General features: G+C 38.7%; 1 protein-coding gene across 20 annotated transcripts in view; it reads right to left on the bottom strand.

Annotated features, from left to right (window-relative positions):
* The window catches only part of ROBO2 (roundabout guidance receptor 2), a 1,246,783-nt gene that overhangs the window by 151,823 nt on the left and 1,074,356 nt on the right, over nucleotides 1-20,604 (bottom strand). For all 20 annotated transcript variants that reach the window (XM_020785431.3, XM_072994027.2, XM_072994034.2 and 17 more), the window contains one exon: nucleotides 16,737-16,875. In XM_020785431.3, coding sequence (XP_020641090.3) covers nucleotides 16,737-16,875 — 139 coding nt within the window. The remainder of the gene's footprint in view (nucleotides 1-16,736; nucleotides 16,876-20,604) is intronic.

Below are 20,604 nucleotides of genomic sequence, written 5' to 3'. Positions count from 1 at the left end.
GAGGAGAAACCTCATCCAAACTGCACCTTCCTGTACCACATTTCATGCAATGAGGTGTTTGTTCCTTTAGTAATCAGCTTGTTAAACAAAATTATTTCAGCTTTTTTACATACATTGAAACAGTTCAGCATTTCTAACATCCATGTGATTTTGTAAGCCCACATAATAAGAATATAATATAAAATAGGAGAAATAATACTGAATAAATACAATTATGGTGTTTAGTTTTGTGAAAACAGTTTATTTTCACTCAAGGTTGCAATTGTTACAACTTTTAAAAGCTCTATAGCCTGTTCTCTATAAGTCACTCAGCACAAAGTTGAAATCAGAACCTAAAAGTAGGTAGTTAAATGCCACATTCAGTTATTTTTATTCTTAAGTAATGTCTGCAATTATGTTTGCCTTGTACTAAACAGAAAAAAAATTATATGGGAACAGATGAAACAACATTACTGCATAGGAAATTCATAAAGTGCAGTGATCTTGATTTTGAAATTTAGCCGTCTGTGGATCATATAAATGAATGCAGACTTTGTTGGTGGTTTGATTAATGACAGTGGTACAACAATGTGCTGACAGTCCATGCCATGGAGACATTTTCCTCCCTCCTGATATGAAGTACTGCTGGAAAAAAAATGCAACTCAATCAGGTTTGGCCCCCGGACATGTGCTAGCATCACTGTGCCATGAATTGAGATTGATTGTTAACCAGCTGTGACAAAGTGAAGTTGAAAGAGCTTTGTATTTTTCTTGGAGGAAAAACTAGAAAACTTAATTGTGCCAATACTTTCACAATCTGTAGGTCAAATCATTAATAATATAAAACAAGCAAATCTGAAATATCTAAATGTAGTTCAGATATAAGAATTTTGTGCTTTCAGCTATCATGAATTAGTGGTCAAGGTCTTGTATCTTACAGTATGTATTACATTGTCAGTCAAGCAATGTACACCTCAGTGACCAATTGTCACTACCCTGTTTCCCTGAAAATAAGACCTAACCTGAAAATAAGCCCTAGTATGATTTTTCAAGATGCTCATCATATAACCCCTATCCCAAAAATAAGCCCCAGTTAAGTGAAGCCCCACCCTCCACCATTGTGCAGCAACCAGAAGATGACATGACTGTATTTGAATAGATTGTTGTATATGAAAAAACGACAACACACCCTCCCCTGAAAATAAGTCCTAATGTGTTTTTTTGGAGCAAACATTAATATAAGACCCTGTCTTATTTTCAGCAAAACATGGTACTTGAGGAGTCGGCATTTGTATTCCTCATCATGTAGCAATAATGTGATTTAGACACAATAAGGAATACAAGCTTCAGCTAGTGCTTTCTTAACTAGTAGCAATTCACCATTGAAATTTATGCTATTTAACCTATGGTATATGAGCATATGTAATAGGATTCTGGCCAGCAAATTTTAAAAATCAAAACCATCACTGAAATCCATGAATTATTTCTGCTATATAAAGCAACCTTGGGTTCTTTTTAAGAAGAAAGGTGGGATAAAAATATTTTAAATAAAATTAAATAAATAAAACCAGCAATATCACATTATTGTTTTTTGAACCACAGGAGCATTTGCTCAAGTTACAAAATAGTGTAGTCCTGTTTCTAGATACGTTCTAGAAATGCATCTAAGTTCATTATTTGCACAAGTACCTCACACAAATATTTTCGCATTTACTTATATTTTATATCATATTATATTTTATAATATATTTTTTGCTTTTGGATAGTTCTTTAAATAATAATGAGAGGGGGAAAAAACCCTATTTATCATAGATTACAGGAAGGTTCAGGGAGATCAGGAACTTTTCCTACTCCAGTTTTGCTACTGTAGACATCCCATGATGAGCTTGAGCTTTTTTTAAAAAAATTATCATGGCACATTGCACAACATGCCTGCATAGAATTTCCAGCCAGGCATATCAAAACAAACTTAATGATACGGAACAAGGCAACAAGGCTGTAGCATCACTGAAAGTCACTGGGGTGGAGGTACTTGGCTCCAAATTATTTGCCTGAGAAGATGAGAAAGAGGAGGCCTAGATTCCAAACTTCATGTGCTATTTATTTAAAAAAATGAATGTCCCACCTGCTATTTAGTAGCATATGATCTCTAAGGTCATAGCATACTATCATACCTAATCTAATCAATGGCTCACAGTACATCTCATCAACTGTGTATAAAAACCTCCAAGATTCATGAACTACTTAGGTCTTGCAAACTAAAGATTGTAGTTCCATCATTGAGTCAGTTCATCTCATGTTAGGTTTCTCCTACTACTACTGCCTTCAACTCTTCCTAGCACTTTATTTTTCAGAGTAAGTCATGTCTTCGTGTGATAGAGCCAAAGCATAATATCCTATGTTTAGTCATTTTTGCTTCTAGTAAGACTCCAACATTGATCTGATCTAGAACCCACCTTAACAAAAACATGGATGGATAATTTAAATCCCACTTTTTGCAAGCTATCCCCTTACATAGATTTTAATTATCATTTCTACCCCCCCTCCCAGCACTCTTCTCGTGGAAAATGTCTGCTACATATATAATAACAAGAAACAAACATTTTCTTTGTGTGGTCACATTTAATTATGGATATTTATGTATCTGCAGAATGTGCCAGTGTGCTACTGCTATGCAAGCAAGTCAGTTGTTTAAAAGCTAGTGATGAAGAAAAATGATAGTAGGCATGCAGCTTTATGAAACATTATATCATATTCAGCATAATGTGCAAGACAACAAGGCTATTTGTCTTCCCCAATAGGACCAGTCTACCCTAAATAGTCAATCTTGCTCCTCCTACATCATACTGCACACCTTTGAAAGCTGCTCCGGAGAGCTAAGGAATCTTCTAGGACAGGTTTCTGATACCTCAGAAGGCTATGTTAGTAGGAAGTGAAGGGAGATGTCATCCCAGTTCTCCTGAGGTGAGCAATGAAATTCAGCAGAAATTCAATGCTGGATCCTATCCACTGCCTGCAGAACTAGTTTGATAACATTTTGCAGTTTGTATACATATTGTCTCAATAAATTACAAAACTTTGGACCTCTTTCCTCTCTTTTTTTGGAGATATAACTCAAAATAAATAACATATCATTGATCTGTCATGTAATTAAATCACAATCATACCACTCTGCCATCTTTGCATTGCCTTTGGTATAACTCACAGGCTAATTGCCTTCTTTTTCTTTCAAACAAAGAGTTATGGGCTGGATTTTTCAGTTCCCAGTGCAAGGTGAAAAGATCAAAATTCTTCTAGGAAATCTAAGAGGAAGTTTCCTTCATGTACTAAGATGTAGCTGTCTATGATAGAAAAGAGTGGTCCGGTGGGCCAGATAGGCAGGGTATAAATTAAATAAATAAAATAAATAAATAAATACTGCCTGTGCACTACTAAGGCAGTTGTCAATAATTTAAAAATCATCAAGCCATTTTAACATCTAAAGCTGTAGTTCCATGGACCAGCATGCCCCAACCTGGTCTGTTCATGCATTTTAGACTTCCTATCAGTCTTACCTAGTTAAACCAACTGTCAGAGAAAACATGGATTATAATTTAAAACATCTCGAAAGGCTGATATCGGGGAAACTGCTTTGGACACAAACATGATAATGAAGGTATGGTACCTGTGAACATATGAGATTTACCTCTGTATTTTAACCATTAATTTGAACATTATTTTATAATATAAAACAAGAAGGAAACTAATTTTCAGATAGTTACAACTCAGAAGTAACCATGGTAAATAATTTACTGTACCTCAGCTATTTCTTTCAAAGGATTCTGAGGATACCAACACTTGCTATTGTTACAGCATATATCTGATATATCTTATAGATTTTTTTTTTGCTAAAAACATTTATGATTTCCTAGTAACATGTTATTTAAAATCAACATGGCATTTAAAGTAGCAGATAAAGCAATGTAAACCATTGTATGCACTGTGACTTTTAAAAAAGATATGGAAGCCTGGAAAACATTAAAGCAATATTAAAGCCGTTGGATTATAGTGTGAAACTGTCTGAAGTCACGGTCACACCTAGAGAGTGTGAGATGAAAACTGACTTTCCTAGTCAGAAAGCTGTGGGTAATATGACTAGTATTGTTTAGAACTTGTTGACAACTCTTTAACAGTCAGTATAAAATCAAGCCCTAACTTATTCTGCAATGTTGAAAATTTGCTAGACAAAACACAATTAACCCTCCCTAAAACTGAAATGGCAATCAACGTGAACATTGTAAATATAATTATATTACTACAGGACCAAAACCTAAGTGCAGTTTTGAGAAGAGTCATAATCAAACTATAATCTTCCTCTAGAACCCCATATTTCCAGCAGAATCAGCACTCCTCCTTCTGAACTGCAAGCCTTTGGTAATCTAAAAACCTTCTTGTGAAACTTTCTAGAGCACATTTTTGGCATCACAGAGCCCTACAAGACAAAGGGGAATAGAAAAAAATCCTCAGTTCCACTGACATATGTAACCTTAACATGGATATGGATGTTTTCAAAGAGGTAGCCATTTTAACATATGTCAGCATTTATAACATTGAAACAAAAAATAAAACCCAAATACTGTGGCACCTTGAAGACTAGCATATTTGTTTCAATGTGAGCTATTGTGGTTTACAATCTGTTCCTGAGATACATAAAGCAAAATATTTAGATATAAACTTATGTGTAAGAATACATTGTGGAGGTGAGGACCAAGTAAAGATGAATGCAGGCATAAAAAACAGACATGCATTCAGATTTGGAAATATTTGGAATTCATGAGCTAATGCCATATTTGGATAGTTCCAAGTATATCTGAATTTGATTTGTTGCCATTTCTGATGCCAGATCCATGTTAATTTATTCTGTCACACAGGCACAGTCTTGTTTATGCTACATAGAATGTGGAAGTCTCTGCTGGCAAAAGGTGGCATAGACCACATTACAACACAAACAAATGAGCCCCTGATGTTGTGGGTGACATTACTGGGACCTGTAATGCTTCTTTCAGAGTAAATGTGGTGATAGAGTTGACATCTAGATTTATAGCAGGGTCTTGCTCCTGTCTCTGTATTTGTTTTGTGCAGTCTCTTGTGTGTCCAGAATGGGCTGTAGAACACTAATGATGGATGTGAGTGATCCCATTTAGGAGCTGTAGGTGTTATCAGTGGTGTTCTGTCACTTTCATGACACTGTCTTGTACTAGGTTATTTCTAGGTACCCATCCTACCCTGTCAATTTGTGTTTTTTTACCTCATTCAAAATGATATTTAAGAAATGCCTGCTGCAAATCCATTAATTCTGAATATCTATTTTGTGGATTTCAGCAGATATAATTAAATTGGAGGATATGGCTGTAGACAACAGATTTTTGTAGTGTGTTCTGAATGCTTAGGGCATGTAAGTAAGTTTAATAATTATTGGGTTTTCAGTATAATGAAGTGTTTAAATGCACACTGTGCAATTGCATGGAAGTGTCCAGAGAGTATACCTGTGATATAGACTGGTCTAGATTTAGGTTGACGGCATAGTGAACATCATTGGTCGAAATTCTTAAGTCATTCCTTTTCAAAAGTCCAGATGATAAAGATGTCACCAATATATCTCAGACAAAAGAGAGGCTTTGAAGCCTAAAAGGTGAGAAAGCATTGCTCCAGGTGAGCCCTGAATACGTTTGCACACTATGGAACCATGTGTACCTATAGCTCACATGGATCTGGAGATACATGCTATTGCCAAAGCTGAAGTATTGGTGTGTGAGTGCAAAATCACTTTGATGACTAGGTGTGCTCTGACCTCATTCAGAATGGTATTCTTGATAGTTTGGGCAAGATGTTGCTCTAAAGTGCTTCAGTATCATTAGTGGCCAGTAGGATGTCATATTGGAGATTGTGAATGGAATGCAGCTTCCTCAAAATCAGTTGAGAGTCTTGTGTAGTTAGGTGTATTGGGGGAGATATGGTTTCAGGATGCATACAGACACCACAGCAATGATGGTACTAATATTGACACCATGGTTCTTTTAAGATTTTGGTTTGTGCATTTTGGATAACAGGTTGAAGGGGCCTAGATCAAGTCCTTCAAGGGTGTCTGTCTGGATTTGATGAACATATATCTCTGGGGAATTCTTTAATTAGGTATTCTATTATTTTAAAAAATTATTATTCCTCAAGGGACGTGTAAAATGTGGTTTTGGATAATTTTATCTCAGCCTCCTGTGTGTAATCCAATTTGTCCATTCCACTGAATACAAAAGAATATTGTTGCTTCCTGGCCAAGAAAGCACTAGAAAGCTGACACCACCCCAACTTCATTTCACTTATGCAATGGTTTGAAATCTTTTTCAAATCAAAAGGTAATCAATTATAGGGTAGTATAATTTAATAAAGACTTAACATTATTAATGAATGACTGCATTGAATTGTTTGTTTTAAAATCATCTGAGCCAGTTGTTAGCATTAATGACGTAGACAACTAAAATGGCATAAAAGTAATTCAGATGAAAGCTGCATAATTTTTTCCATTATTTTAGCAGGATGGAAAGAGTTGTGGATTTGAAACATATTTATCTGACAGTTTGTACTACTTTTTTGATATTTCTAATATTGTAATTCAACCCTCAAGCACTCAGATGTCCAGTTTCTAGGCATCTCAGAATGTAACAAAAATATTAGCATTCTTCAGACACTCTGAAGCAATTGGGAAAGTAGGAAACGCTGACATATTTTACTTATAAAAGCAAATGTTTAATGGTTCAACAGCGGCTAGGAATGAGAGAAACATTAAGATTTGTTGTTGACTGGTAAAAGAAATTAAGCATGGTGGGCAAGTGGAATTAAATGAAATGATTTCTAATTTTAATTCTGCATTGATGAAATAAGTTAATCAAATATCAAACAGAAGTATTACCGTATTTTTCGCTCCATAAGACGCACCGGACGTTAAGACGCACTTAATTTTTAAATACTGAAAATTAAAATAAAATAAAAATATATAAACAGAGCAAGTCCCACACTGGGACTGCCAAAAAAAAAATCACCAAAAAACAAAGCAACATAGAAACATACCCCCCAGCCCAAACCTACCCTCCAAAACCCACCCAGAACATTTTTAAAAAGTAAAAAGCAGCAACTAATTTTTAAATACCAAAAAATAAAGTAAAAATAAATAAACAGAGCAAGTCCCATGCTGGGACTTCAAAAAAAGTACCAAACCACAAATCAACATAGAAACATACCCCCCAGCTCAAACCTACCCTCCAAAACCCACCCAGAACATTTTTAAAAAGTAAAAAGCAGCAACTAATTTTTAAATACCAAAAAATAAAGTAAAAATAAATAAACAGAGCAAGTCCCATGCTGGGACTGCAAAAAAAGTACCAAAACACAAAGCAACATAGAAACATACCCCCCAGCTCAAATCTACCCTCCAAAACCCACCCAGAACATTTTTAAAAAGTAAAAAGCAGCAACTAATTTTTAAATACCAAAAAACAAAGTAAAAATAAATAAACAGAGCAAGTCCCATGCTGGGACTTCAAAAAAAGTACCAAAACACAAAGCAACATAGAAACATACCCCCCAGCCCAAATCTACCCTCCAAAACCCACCCAGAACATTTTTTAAAAGTAAAAAGCAGCAACTAATATTTAAATACCAAAAAATAAAGTAAAAATAAATAAACAGAGCAAGTCCCATGCTGAGACTGCAAAAAAATTACCAAAACACAAAGCAACATAGAAAGATACCCCCAGCCCAAATCTACCCTCCAAAACCCACCCAGAACATTTTTTTAAAAAGTAAAAAGCAGCACCTTACCAGTGGAAAGCCTCCTGGAGGTCCTCAGAAGCCAGCGATGGTGGTGGTGGGGGACCCCCACGGGGCCTGCTGAGGCCTCCGGAGGCCTCGGAAGCCAGCGATGGTGCCGGGGGGAAGCCCCCACGGGGCCTGCTGAGGCCTCCGGAGGCCTCGGAAGCCAGCGATGGTGCCGGGGGGAGGCCCCCACGGGGCCTGCTGAGGCCTCCGGAGGCCTCGGAAGCCAGCGATGGTGCCTGGGGGAGGCCCCCACGGGGCCTGCTGAGGCCTCCGGAGGCCTCGGAAGCCAGCGATGGTGCCGGGGGGAAGCCCCCACGGGGCCTGCTGAGGCCTCCGGAGGCCTCGGAAGCCAGCGATGGTGCCGGGGGGAGGCCCCCACGGGGCCTGCTGAGGCCTCCGGAGGCCTCGGAAGCCAGCGATGGGGCCTGCTGAGGCCTCCGGAGGCCTCGGAAGCCAGCGATGGTGCCGGGGGGAAGCCCCCACGGGGCCTGCTGAGGCCTCCGGAGGCCTCGGAAGCCAGCGATGGTGCCGGGGGGAGGCCCCCACGGGGCCTGCTGAGGCCTCCGGAGGCCTCGGAAGCCAGCGATGGGGCCTGCTGAGGCCTCCGGAGGCCTCGGAAGCCAGCGATGGTGCCGGGGGGAGGCCCCCACGGGGCCTGCTGAGGCCTCCGGAGGCCTCGGAAGCCAGCGATGGGGCCTGCTGAGGCCTCCGGAGGCCTCGGAAGCCAGCGATGGTGCCGGGGGGAAGCCCCCACGGGGCCTGCTGAGGCCTCCGGAGGCCTCGGAAGCCAGCGATGGGGCCTGCTGAGGCCTCCGGAGGCCTCGGAAGCCAGCGATGGTGGCGTGGAGGGGACAGTATTTGCTCCATAAGACGCATACACTTCTCCCCCCACTTGTTTTGAGAGGAAAAGTGCGTCTTATGGTGCAAAAAATACGGTATATCCCAAGTCTTGAAGTGCTTAGAGCACATCAGAACTAATTCATGTAGGTATTTCTGGCAAAGTAAAGATTACTGTCATGCTTTTCCCACCTTCGTATTTAAAAATCAGATAACACACATGTGGCAGTTATGCACTCTGTTAAAAACTAGATAACTAAATAATCTAGAGACTACCTATAACCTCTCCAGATGTACATAAGCATACAAATAATACATCAATTTTTTCCGTTTCATTGCCAAGCTGTTAAGAAACACCCTATTGTCTTTCCTGTGTTTCTCATAAATTGAACTAATCTCTCCTTGATGGGTAGCACAGAAAACTAGGAAACAAAACAGATTTAACAAGAGCTGATATTGAAAGTGCTATGCTTAATATCAGAAATCACATTTCCCTTCTGTCTCTTCCTTTAAGGCAGTTAATTGTTATTAATTAAAATTTAAAATCTGCTGATGTAACCAAAGATTAGATCCCTCATGCCACAAAGAAGTCTTGCTTCTAATTAATTTGCAATACACACAGGGTTGCATTTAGTTACAATCTGTGCTGAGATTAACTAGACTAAAGTACATAGCATTACAGCATTATTAACTCATATTTCATTGAAAGGTCATTTTCCCATTGATTATGTCTTGTAGAAAACTCTGTGAAATACCTGGGCATGCAGTCCACAGAATGTAAATGTTCTTTGTAGCAGTTTTCTTTCAAAAGAGAAACACACCTACAATTCCTTAACTATCTACTTAAAGAAACTGAGAGATTGGGGTGGATATGTAAGGCTCATATAAAATATGAGCAGATACTGCTGAACCTATTCCAGAGTGGCCCATAGAGAAGCTATGGTATAACTGAAATGCCATTACCCTAGTTCAGAGCTCAATCCACAATTCCCATGCTGCGATCAGGAAAATATGTGAATCAGATAATCTCTTAGAGGTGAGCACAAGTGACATTTCCCATGTAATGTCCCCACAGAAATGATATGCAAGCCAATGTCAAACTTACAGAAGGCTTGAGCAGTCTGAAATTGGCTTGAGCATACTTCTGGTCTTCTCTAGTACAGTGGTCCCAAACCTTTTTGACAAGGGACCAGTTTAGTTGAAGACCATTCTCCCAAGGACCGGGGGGGGGGGATGTACTTGTTATGTAGTAGTTTGTTGGAAGATAACTTTGGATCGAGCTCATGAAGGAGATGGTGAGCAGGAACAGAAGGTGAGCTGCAATTGAAGCTCTGCCTCCTGTTAGATCAGCAGCAGCTTAGAACCTAATAGAACGCAGGCTCTTATCAGGTTATATTGCCACATGCACAGCTGATCTAGCAGCAGCAGGAGGGGAGTGGGGAGCGAAGCTCCGCCTCCTGTCAGATCAGCAGCAGCTTTAGAACCTTGTAGGAGTGTGCTGACAGGAGGCAGAGCTTCACTCACTGCTCACCGCTCATCTGTCCCGGCGGCCCAGACCTTCCAAGGCCACAGACTAGCACTGTTCTGTGGCCCGGGGGTTGATCTAATACACAGTTAAATAGTAACATTCACTGCTTTAAGACACCACCTTGAATGGCTTTGAAAGGGAATTCAATAAATTCAAGGAGATTAGAACCAGAAGTGGCTACTACTCAGGCTACCTATAAACCATCCAGTAGCAGAAGCAATATGTTGCATATTACAGACAATAAGACTGGGAAAAGTTGAAGGCAGCAGGAAAAGAGGAAGATCATGTATGAGATGGATTGACTTCACAAGAGATCTACAGTCTTTAGTTTGCAAGAACTCAGCAGGGATGTGGGGGACAAGACATTTTGAAGATTGTTCATTCAGGGGGTGAACTTTACTATGTGTAATAACAACAAACATGCTGCGTATCAGTTGCTGGGGAAAGAGTGGCAGAGATGTTTCACTCGTGTCTCATTGATGAATTTCCAATGGACAATTTGCTCCCCATTGCGAGAACAAAATGAGGGACTTAGATAGGCCTTTGGTCTGATTCAGCATGGCTTTTTCTAGGTTTCTATCTGTATTATTAATATGTTGACTTGAGGGTAAGGATATTGACTAGGTTACTGCTGGCATAACTTCAGGACTAATAGCTGCAGAGCAGCCAAAAGTCATATCGGGGCATCTTTTCTGGTTTTTCACTATGCTGAATTTTGGGATAATTTCATCAGGGTTTCTCTTTTTTGTTGTTACACCAGGATGAATTAGTAGGAGGAGGAAGAAAAGAATTGGAATGGCTTGTCTCTGATCTAGACAAAGAGAGGAATGGAAAATTTCTTACATTGTTAAGGATAAAAATATGTTTATTTTATTCCCTTATAATTATATACAAATTTTATACAACCACAATCCAGTTCAGTTTATTTATTTATTTATTTATTTATTTATTTAAAAAAATTCTGGTGAGAAACCAGCATACTCTTTTTTTAAAAAGTACATCTTATTCAATGTTGGTGCGGGCTGGGAACAGGAATATTATTCTTTTTATACAATCAACCAAAGCACAATTTTGCTTCTTAGGGTTTCTGTAACAGTTGCTTTGTAGAATAGCACATAATTACTTAAGAGCTTAATATTACAGTGACAGCAAATGTATACTACTTTCCTTTGTTTCTTGATTTTCCCCTACCTCGTTGAACTGAAAAGGAAGAATCTAAACCACTATTTGCTGTTGATATAGTATGGCTGTTTGCCTCTTTCAGTTCCTTCACCCAATACTAATCTAATCAGAAAATGTCTGTGCATGCAAGTCAGAACTACAAACTGTAACTCTAGTTTCATTAAAGATGTGTTTACCCAACTGAACCAGTTACTCAAAGCAAGAATACAAAAAGAACTGTGTGACAGATATTTGTAAGGAAACTGACAAACTCATTCAGTGCAGTAGCTTCTGTCTCACAAGAGGTAGCACTGTTATCGTCCTTCATGGTAAAGGTTTAAGCAGTCATTACAGTGTGTTGCAAATTTTTAACTTGTAACTTAGAAAATCTTTCCCCATCCTCAAGGGGGAAAAAACCCTGTATCACTTGCTGCATTATTACAGACTATGCAGCTGGTCTCCCAGGCTTTGCTGGAAATTTGAAAACATGAAATGCTGCACAAACCCTAATCAAATTTTATTAAATGTTAAGCCAAAGAAATGTCATCCCCTACACCTCAGAGTAACAGTGATTCCATACCTAAGCCTAAATAAAGCTGAAGACTCAAGGCTCGATTCTGGCCCTATTTGGTTAGAAGGCATTAGTGATGCTTTCCATCATTTAGGGATCTCACTGCCCTTCAATACATATGTGTCAGTCTTATTTGTGTCAAACAGATTTTAAAGAAGTAACTGCTGATACAAATAAGCAGCTTGGAGAGGTAAACTATTCTTGTGCAGTTTGTATTTTCCAAACATTTTGAGAATGATACCCAAACCCCATTGGAATGCTCTGGCCCATATTTTAAAAGCTACCATTCAACCTATAAATCATCTTATCCATGGATATTAAACTACTAATTCAAGAGTTCACCTCTAGTAGCTTGCCATGAACAAGAATGACCAATTATTCCTTCTTTTTTGGGCAATGGTAAATTTTGGTGGGCGAGAATATCTGTGTATCATGTGCTTTTGACTTGATTGAGCTTCTGAGGTATGTGAGGTATTTAAAGTTTCACAAGTAACATTCCTTCAATAAACTTCTCTAGCTTAAATGGAATTTAAACCTAGGTATCCTGAGTACTAGTTTAATCTTATCCACTAAACAGTCAAATCACATATAGAACACATGTATGCCAAATGCCACTACTGTGAATAGGAAATGCATTTCAGTCTTGAGGCACTGATTCAAAATGGGGAGATCCTAGAATAAAGTTTGCTATAATCTTGATCAAAAACCCTGCACTGAATGAACTACAGTATGTCCTATTTTTCTCATGCCACCATGTCTCCATAACATATTAGTAACTTGTTAGCACCTGAACATGGTCCATAAATATTGAGGGGGAAACTGCAAAAGACAAGAGTAAGTCCATACTGTATGTTCTTGGGAGAATTCTGATCTAATCTGTTTCTGAAAGAACTTCTTACTTTCTTAAGTAGAGTTTAAAATGAAATCTAATTAGTACTAGCTATGGTAAGTATTTATGTAAATGTAAAAAGCACCAAAGTGAAAACCAAATCACAGGATAGAGGGAAGATTTGCAAGAAGGAGACTGCAAGTCCAAACTGCATTATCTCTCATCTTATTTTTATGAAGAGATTAGGGCTATTTTTGTAATCTCTGAGTTGTTCTGTTTCAGACAACTACAAATATTCAAATGGTCAAATTGAGAGAAAAATCCAGATTAGCTTTAACAATAGTAATGTACAGAAAGTACTTTAATATTGCAATGAATCTTCTGTTAAAGTCAACAAATATGTTGAAATTAATATGCAATATATATGAAAATTTAGCAGAAGAAATAAATTTACAAGTCAATATCTGTTTCACAGAAAGAAGAAATGTTTACTAGGGCATGTACATTAAAAATAATACAGCTTAATTTTCTTACATATAACCCTTCATATTCATTTAAGTGGAACATAAGTGCAACAAATGTTGTCTAGATTCAGTGCATTGTTTTTACAGGACTATGCTATGGATGCAAGACTACATGGAAACATGATTCAATACAGGACTACTGTAGTGGGGAAAGGCTATTTGAGTGAGTAACGATATTGCTGAATGCTTCTCTACAGCAAGGCAAGATTTTATGTGTCTAGGAAAGATAGCAGTAAGCCAATTGCGGAAAACATCCCTAAATACCTTGTACTTGTCCAGATTTCAGGGTAAGGTACTCAGAAATATGGTGGCTTCTCAGTTGCATGAGTTCCTAGATGAAACTGATTATCTAGATCCAGCTTAATCTGGGTTCAGAATTGATTGTATGATTAAGATAGCTTTGATTACCTTAGTTGGTGATCTGTGCTGAGAACATTACTGTTAGTTTTGCTGAACCTTTCATTTGATTCTGATGCCTTCAACTTTGACAGGTTCTCGACTACCTCCCTGGGATGAGAGCTGCAGCCACTTTTTACAGTGGCTTTGGTTCTCCTGGAGGGGTGAACTCAGAATATGATGATGGAGGAGTCCTGTTCTGCCCCCAGTCTATGGCTTATGTGCCACTTTAGGGCTATTTCATGACTCTTATGTAATTTAAAATACAGGAAGACTGTGGTATCCATGGGGTATCAGTTTCAACAACAACACCGCTGTAGATGCTGGAAATAGCAGATAAGTGAAGCACTTACTTCCAGTTTCTTTGCTGTCCATGCATAGTTGGGAGAGGGCACCCTGGCCTAATCTTGAAAAAGGACTAGGTTTCCTGCACCCCTGCTCACAAGGGAGGCTTCTCTGAAACCAGCAACTGCCACCTCCCCCTTGCCCACCCCTACAAATGCAGCTTTCCTGTTTCACTGGAAGCTGCTTCCCTCAAAGACATCAGGCCATGAGTGCATTTCCCTTACGTCACCTGTATATAACAAAGTATCTGGTTTCATTTAGCAGCTAGACCTGTTAATGCACCTTGGGAACATTGATTGATTGATTGATTGATTGATTGATTGATTGATTGATTGATTGATTGCTTTAAGGCAATGGATAAGTGAAACTGCAGGTACTGATCCCACGGATATGGTGGCCTTACTGCATACAATATATAAATGGAAATGCAGGGGATGTTGTCTAGCATTTGGAAGTTCATTGCAATAAGTATACAAATAATAACTAATTAGAGATGGGCATGAACCACAGTTCAGTGCTTCAACCAAGTTTGGTACTGTGCCTGAACAGGTGTTACGTGAGTGCTGCACACTCCCCTCTGAACATTCCCTTCTCCTGCCTCCTCTGCATGTTTGCCCGTTCCCCAATTGATGCAGGTTTCCCTCCCCACATTCCCAGCACAACTGCTGAATCATGGATTACAGCATGTGCTTCTCTCCTCCCCAACCTCAGGCAGCTGCCCTCTCAAAGGCAGTGCTGTAGGCTTCCCTGCCATGCCTCCTTGTCTGAGTGGCCAGCTGCCAGAATAGAGAAGCCCATGTTGCAACTCATGAATGGGCAGTCACACTGGAAAGGTGAGGAGGGAAATGAGGTGCTGAACTTGACTGAACTGCTGAACTGTGGTTCACATCCATCTCTACATCTAATCTGTTTCTCCTTTCCCACTGTAACCCAAGAAAGCTGTTTTAGCTCTGAATTGGTATCTAGTGTCAGTTATGGCCTGGATAAGTGCAAACAAACTGTCCCTTAGTCAGGACAAGACAGAAGTGTTCATGGTCAGGTGAAACATAGATTTTTAATTTAATTTTCACATAATTGGAAAAGATAATCAATGACCATGATGTAATGAACACTTCCAGATTTTCTTGTCCTCATCAAGAAAGAGAAGCAATGCAAGCCCGAAACGACTTGTGTTCAATGAACACAATGAAAAAGGTATAGTTATGAGAAGAATGGAATCTCATCTAGCAAGGAGAAAACATTTTTTTAAAATAAATAAATAAATTAAATTCTGGCCTGCAAGAAAGAAGCAAGTGAAGATTTTCTGCTCAGACAGTCACTGAGCATCTGACTTGCTACAATAGAAGGATCTTTAATGGGCATGCTGGATTTTTAACGTTCTTTTAAATTGTTTTAAATGTGCTTTAAAAATAGTTGCTTTAATATGGTTTAAATGATTTTAATATTGTTATTTATTAATTCATTTACCTGGATTTTGTCCTCTAAATATACTGGAAGTTGCCTTGAATCCATTTAGTGGAAGACAGGCAGATAAACAAAATGAAAGTTTGAACAAAGATTTAACAGCAATATCCATTATTTCATCTTTCTTTTTCAAGCCAGCTATTTCATAAAAAACATGCACGTCTGTCCTTGTAAAACAGTTTCATTCATGCAATTTCTCCACATGGTAATGTAGCACATTACTCTATTTAGTTAAGATAATCAAAAAGATTTGTTTGTATAAATCAGGTTTCAGACATGTGACAGGACTGCATTTGCTTGACTGAAGCTATTGTGCCATCTGAACTTAATCCTTGAGGTATCTGCTTTGACCACAGTGACACAGTCCCAAGGCACACACTCAGATGCTTTTGAAAACTTCAGCTGCAACTCCCTTGTTGCAACAGCTTCAATAGCTATTGATTTTGTTTCCAGGTACAATTCAAAATTCTAGTTGTAACTACAGATGGGGACGAGTCACCATATTGACGAGTCATCCCGCTTCGTAAGTCGCCAAAAGTTGACGACTCACAAAGCATGAAGTTGACCCCATGAAGTGATGAATAATAAAGTTATTTGGCAATTTAGGGGGGAGTTATTAAAAAAGGCTTGGACACCCTTGGAATATCTTCCAATTGTATAACTCTGTAATTAGAGGAAAAGAGGATGAACGGATTAAGTTTAAAATACTCAATTTTAAAGAATTCTGGAATCCATTCTGTGAATAATATACAGTTTATCCATCCAGCTTTTCTTAAATTTGCTTTACCTAACACAACACAATTCTGCTAGATTTGTAATACTAGTTTCAGAGAATCAGTGAGTTCCCATAATATGAAAATGTGATACAACCTGTAGAAGATAATGACTTCTTTACACCACCACTCTCTACAACACTAAAATTGTGGAAGTACACCTAATGATCGCATGCAGTGAAAGACTGGGCTCCTGTTCCTTTGTCTTGGCAATAAATATAGAACACTGAATGCAGCTTTTCTTATTCCAGTGTGCCAAAGATAATCCTATTTCTATAAAACTCTTTAGGGTACAGAATATCTGTCCTTCACCTCTGAGAGCCTAAGGGCAAAATACCTACTAAGTATAGGAAAAACAAACATTCATCAAGCAGTATGTTCGGTTACATAACATCTTTTCCCTCCAGATTCACAACATTTCATGGGAACAAATATAGTAATAAGAATTACTAGAAACAAAAACAATTAGTGCTCTTCCTACCTTCCCCTTGGCAAGTCATTTTCATCTTTCTTCCAGCGTACTGTTGGCTGGGGATCTCCTTGAACTTGGCATCTGAATTCTACAACTTCTTCCTCCAAAACCACTTGGTTGATTGGTCGCCTGAGAAATGTGGGTCGTTCTTGAAAACAAGAGTGACACATTAGAAAGGTTTGTGATATGTTACTCCAAGTGTCTGAGAACAATCCAGCACATAGACTGCCCGTATATTCACCAGAGACTTGTTTTCCATCCCCACTAGGATGGAAAATGATATCTCTTTACATACATCTTACACCTACAATTGATGCTCCTGTTCTTTTTGGTTACTTTTGCTATGAAAAGAGGGGACAAACAGGTCTGTGTGCAAATCTATCACAGGTTCTGCCCAACAGCACACTAGATCATGTTCAGTTCAGACATGGGCTTTTACACTGTAGAAATACAATGAAGACAAGGGGTAAAAGAGAGGAATTTGCTATACCCCTTTCACACAATGAAGCAAGTGAACAATAGGTTCAGCTACTGCATGATAAATGTATTTGTTTATAATGTTGAAACACAAAAACAGATTGCAAAAGTCCTATCTCTTGTTACCACTTCAGGAGATCATGTAAGTCAAGTGAAAATCTTCCCTATTATAGGAGTTACAGGAACACATCATTCTTCAAGGAGAAATACAGAATACTAAAAAGCTTTCAAGGAGAGAAATTTTACAAAAGTGCAGATTGAGACATGCAGAAGAATGGACGATTTGAAGTATCTATTATTTCCAGTTTGCGTCATTTCTGCACTTCCCATGTCGTTTTCTACCTATGTATCATCCAGAGTGTGTGCTGAATGTATCCCATATCTAATTATACTTTTATAAAATGATCACAGTGAATACTATTGCAAATGCAATTAGCATTTTTATGTGAGATTAACTGGATTTGAATCACCTGCACAACTTGCTTACAATGTTAATTTCTCAGGAGACAAAAATGCAGTTATCGTGTAAATGCTCAAAATATATTTTTATATATGATTTTAGCTAATTTCATAGCAAATTTTAAAAGAGATACATGCCTCTCTTTTTAGAAATTTTTGGCCATATATTCTGGTGCCATAATTAAAATTGCAATTTTTACAGAACTGTTCAACATATAAAATCATAGCCATAGAATAATAATGATGATGTTATCAAGTCGGTTCTGACTTATGGTGACCCTTTCCAGGACACACAGAGCTATGCAGCTTGCTCATGACTACGTAGACTGGCTTTTATTCTGCAAAGCACATAGGTAAAGGTAAAGATTCCCCTTGACATTTAGTCCAGTCATGTCCGACTCCAGGGCGCGGTGATCATCCCCATCTCCAGGCCGTAGAGCCAGCATTTGTCCATAGACAGTTTCCATGGTCACGTGGCCAGTGTGACTAGACATGGAATGCCGTTACCTTCCCACCATGGTGGTACCTATTTATCTACTTACATTTACATGCTTTCGAACTGCTAGGTTGGCAGGATGCAAAGCACATACAGCATATTTAATGTAGCTGTTTTGCAAGCCTCAACTGCATAAATAAAACCCCTCTCCATAGACTTTATTTCTGTGAAGAGTACTAAAATATTTGAAGAGTGATATAACACTGGTACAAGCCTGAAGTGGCCTTGATCCATTAAAGCTCATGTATTGTATGTATGAAGGTTTTTTAGTGGTATATAAAGCTATTGCCTACTCTTGCATTTGTGTTTTGTATTTATCACACAACTCCCTTTTATTTCAATGGAACATTGATTACATTTATATGTTAAGTCACCTATTTGTTGTTTGTTGTTATGTGCCATCAAGTCAAGTCCCATCAGTGAGTGACCTCTAAAATATACTGACATATACAGCCAAAACTCAAGGATGTGACTTCCTTTATGCAGTCAATCCCCCTTATGTTTTTTGTTCCTCGTTTCCCTCTGCCTTCACCTTTTCCTAAAATTATTCTGAGTGTTATCTTTTCATGATATGCCCCAAGTACAACAGCCTGAGTTTTATCATTTTTGCTTCTAGAGAGAATTCAGACTTGATTTGATCTAGGACCCAGTTCATCTTTCTGGCAGTGTGCAATAGCCACAAACCTCTCTCCCAGTAGCATATTTTAAAGGAACTTATTTTTGTTCCTGTTGGCTTTTCTCACTGTCTAGGTTTTGCATCCATATATATTAACTAAACCAAATCCCTTATCTAAACCAAATCCCTTATGAATACACAGGGGAAGTGATGAACAGATGTAAGGAACTAGATTTAGTGGACAGAATGCCTGAAAAACTATAGATGGAGGCTCATAAAATTGTACAGGAGGCAACAACAAAAACCATCCCAAAGAAAAGGAAATGCAAGAAAGTGGCTGTCCAATGAGGCCTTACAAATAGGAGAGAGGAGAAGGGAAACAAAATGCAAGGGAGATAGGGAAAGTTACAGAAAATTGAATGCTGACTTCCAAAGAACAGCAAGGAGAGACAAGAGGGACTTCTTAAATGAATAGTGCAAAGATATAGAGGAAAATAATAGAAAAGGAAAAACCAGAGATCCATTCAGGAAAATAGGAGCTATTAAAGGAACATTTTGTGCAAAGATGGACATGATAAAGGACAAAAATGGAAGAGACCTAACAGAAGCAGGAGACATCAAGAAGAGGTGGCAAGAATACACAGAAGAATTATACCAGAAAGATCTGGATGTCCTGGACAACCCAGATAGTGTGGTTCCTGACCTTGAGCCAGACATCCTGGAGAGTGGAGTCAAGTGGGCCTTAGAAATCATGGCTAACAACAAGGCCAGTGGAGGTGATGGCATTCCAGTTGAACTATTTAAAATCTTAAAAGATGGTGCTGTTAAGGTGCTACACTCAATATGCCAGCAATTTTGGAAAACGCAGCAGTGGCCAGAGGATTGGAAAAGATCAGTCTACATCCCAATCCCAAAGGGCAGTGCCAAAGAATGCTCCAACTACCGTACTCATTTCACACACTAGCAAGCGTATGCTCAAAATCCTCCAAGGCAGGATTCAGCACTATGTGGACCGAGAACTACCAGAAGTACAAGCTGGATTTCAAAGGGGCAGAGGAACTACAGACCAAATTGCTAACATGTGCTGGATTATGGAGAAAGCCAGAGAGTTCCAGAAAAACATCTACTTCTGCTTCATTGACTATGCAAAAGCCTTTAACTGTATGGACCACAGCAAACTATGGCAAGTTCTTAAAGAAATGGGAGTTCCTGACCACCTTATCTATTTCCTGAGAAATCTATATGTGGAACAGGAAGAAACAGTTAGAACTGGATATAGAACAACTGATTTGTTCAAAATTGGGAAAGAAGTATTACATGGCTGTATATTGTCTCCTTGCTTATTTTACTTATATGCAGAATACATCATGGCAAAGGCTGGACTAGAGGAATCCCAAACCTGAATTAAGATCGCCAGGAGAAATATCAACAACCTTAGATATGTAGATGATACCACTCTGATGGCAGAAAGTGATGAGGAATTAAACCTCTTAATGAGAGTGAAAGAGGATAGCACAAAAATTGTCTGAAGTTCAACATCAGAAGAATCTAAGATCATGGCCACTGGTCCCATCACCTCCTGACAAATAGAAGGGGAATATATGGAGTCAGTGACAGATTTTACCTTCTTGGGCTCCATGATCACTGCAGATGGTGACAGCAGCCATAACATTAAAAGACTCCTGCTTCTTCGGAGGAAAGCAATGATAAACCTAGACAGCATCTTAAAAAGCAGAGACATCACCTTGCCGATAAAGGTCCGCATAGTCAAAGCTATGGTTTTTCCAGTAGTGATGTATAGAAGTGAGAGCTGGACCATAAAGAAGGCT

This window comes from Pogona vitticeps, chromosome 3 (genome assembly GCF_051106095.1).
Source record: "Pogona vitticeps strain Pit_001003342236 chromosome 3, PviZW2.1, whole genome shotgun sequence".
Classification (NCBI taxonomy): domain Eukaryota; kingdom Metazoa; phylum Chordata; class Lepidosauria; order Squamata; family Agamidae; genus Pogona; species Pogona vitticeps.
Note: the sequence above shows the minus strand (reverse complement) of the source record. Positions and strands in the feature narration are given on the sequence as shown.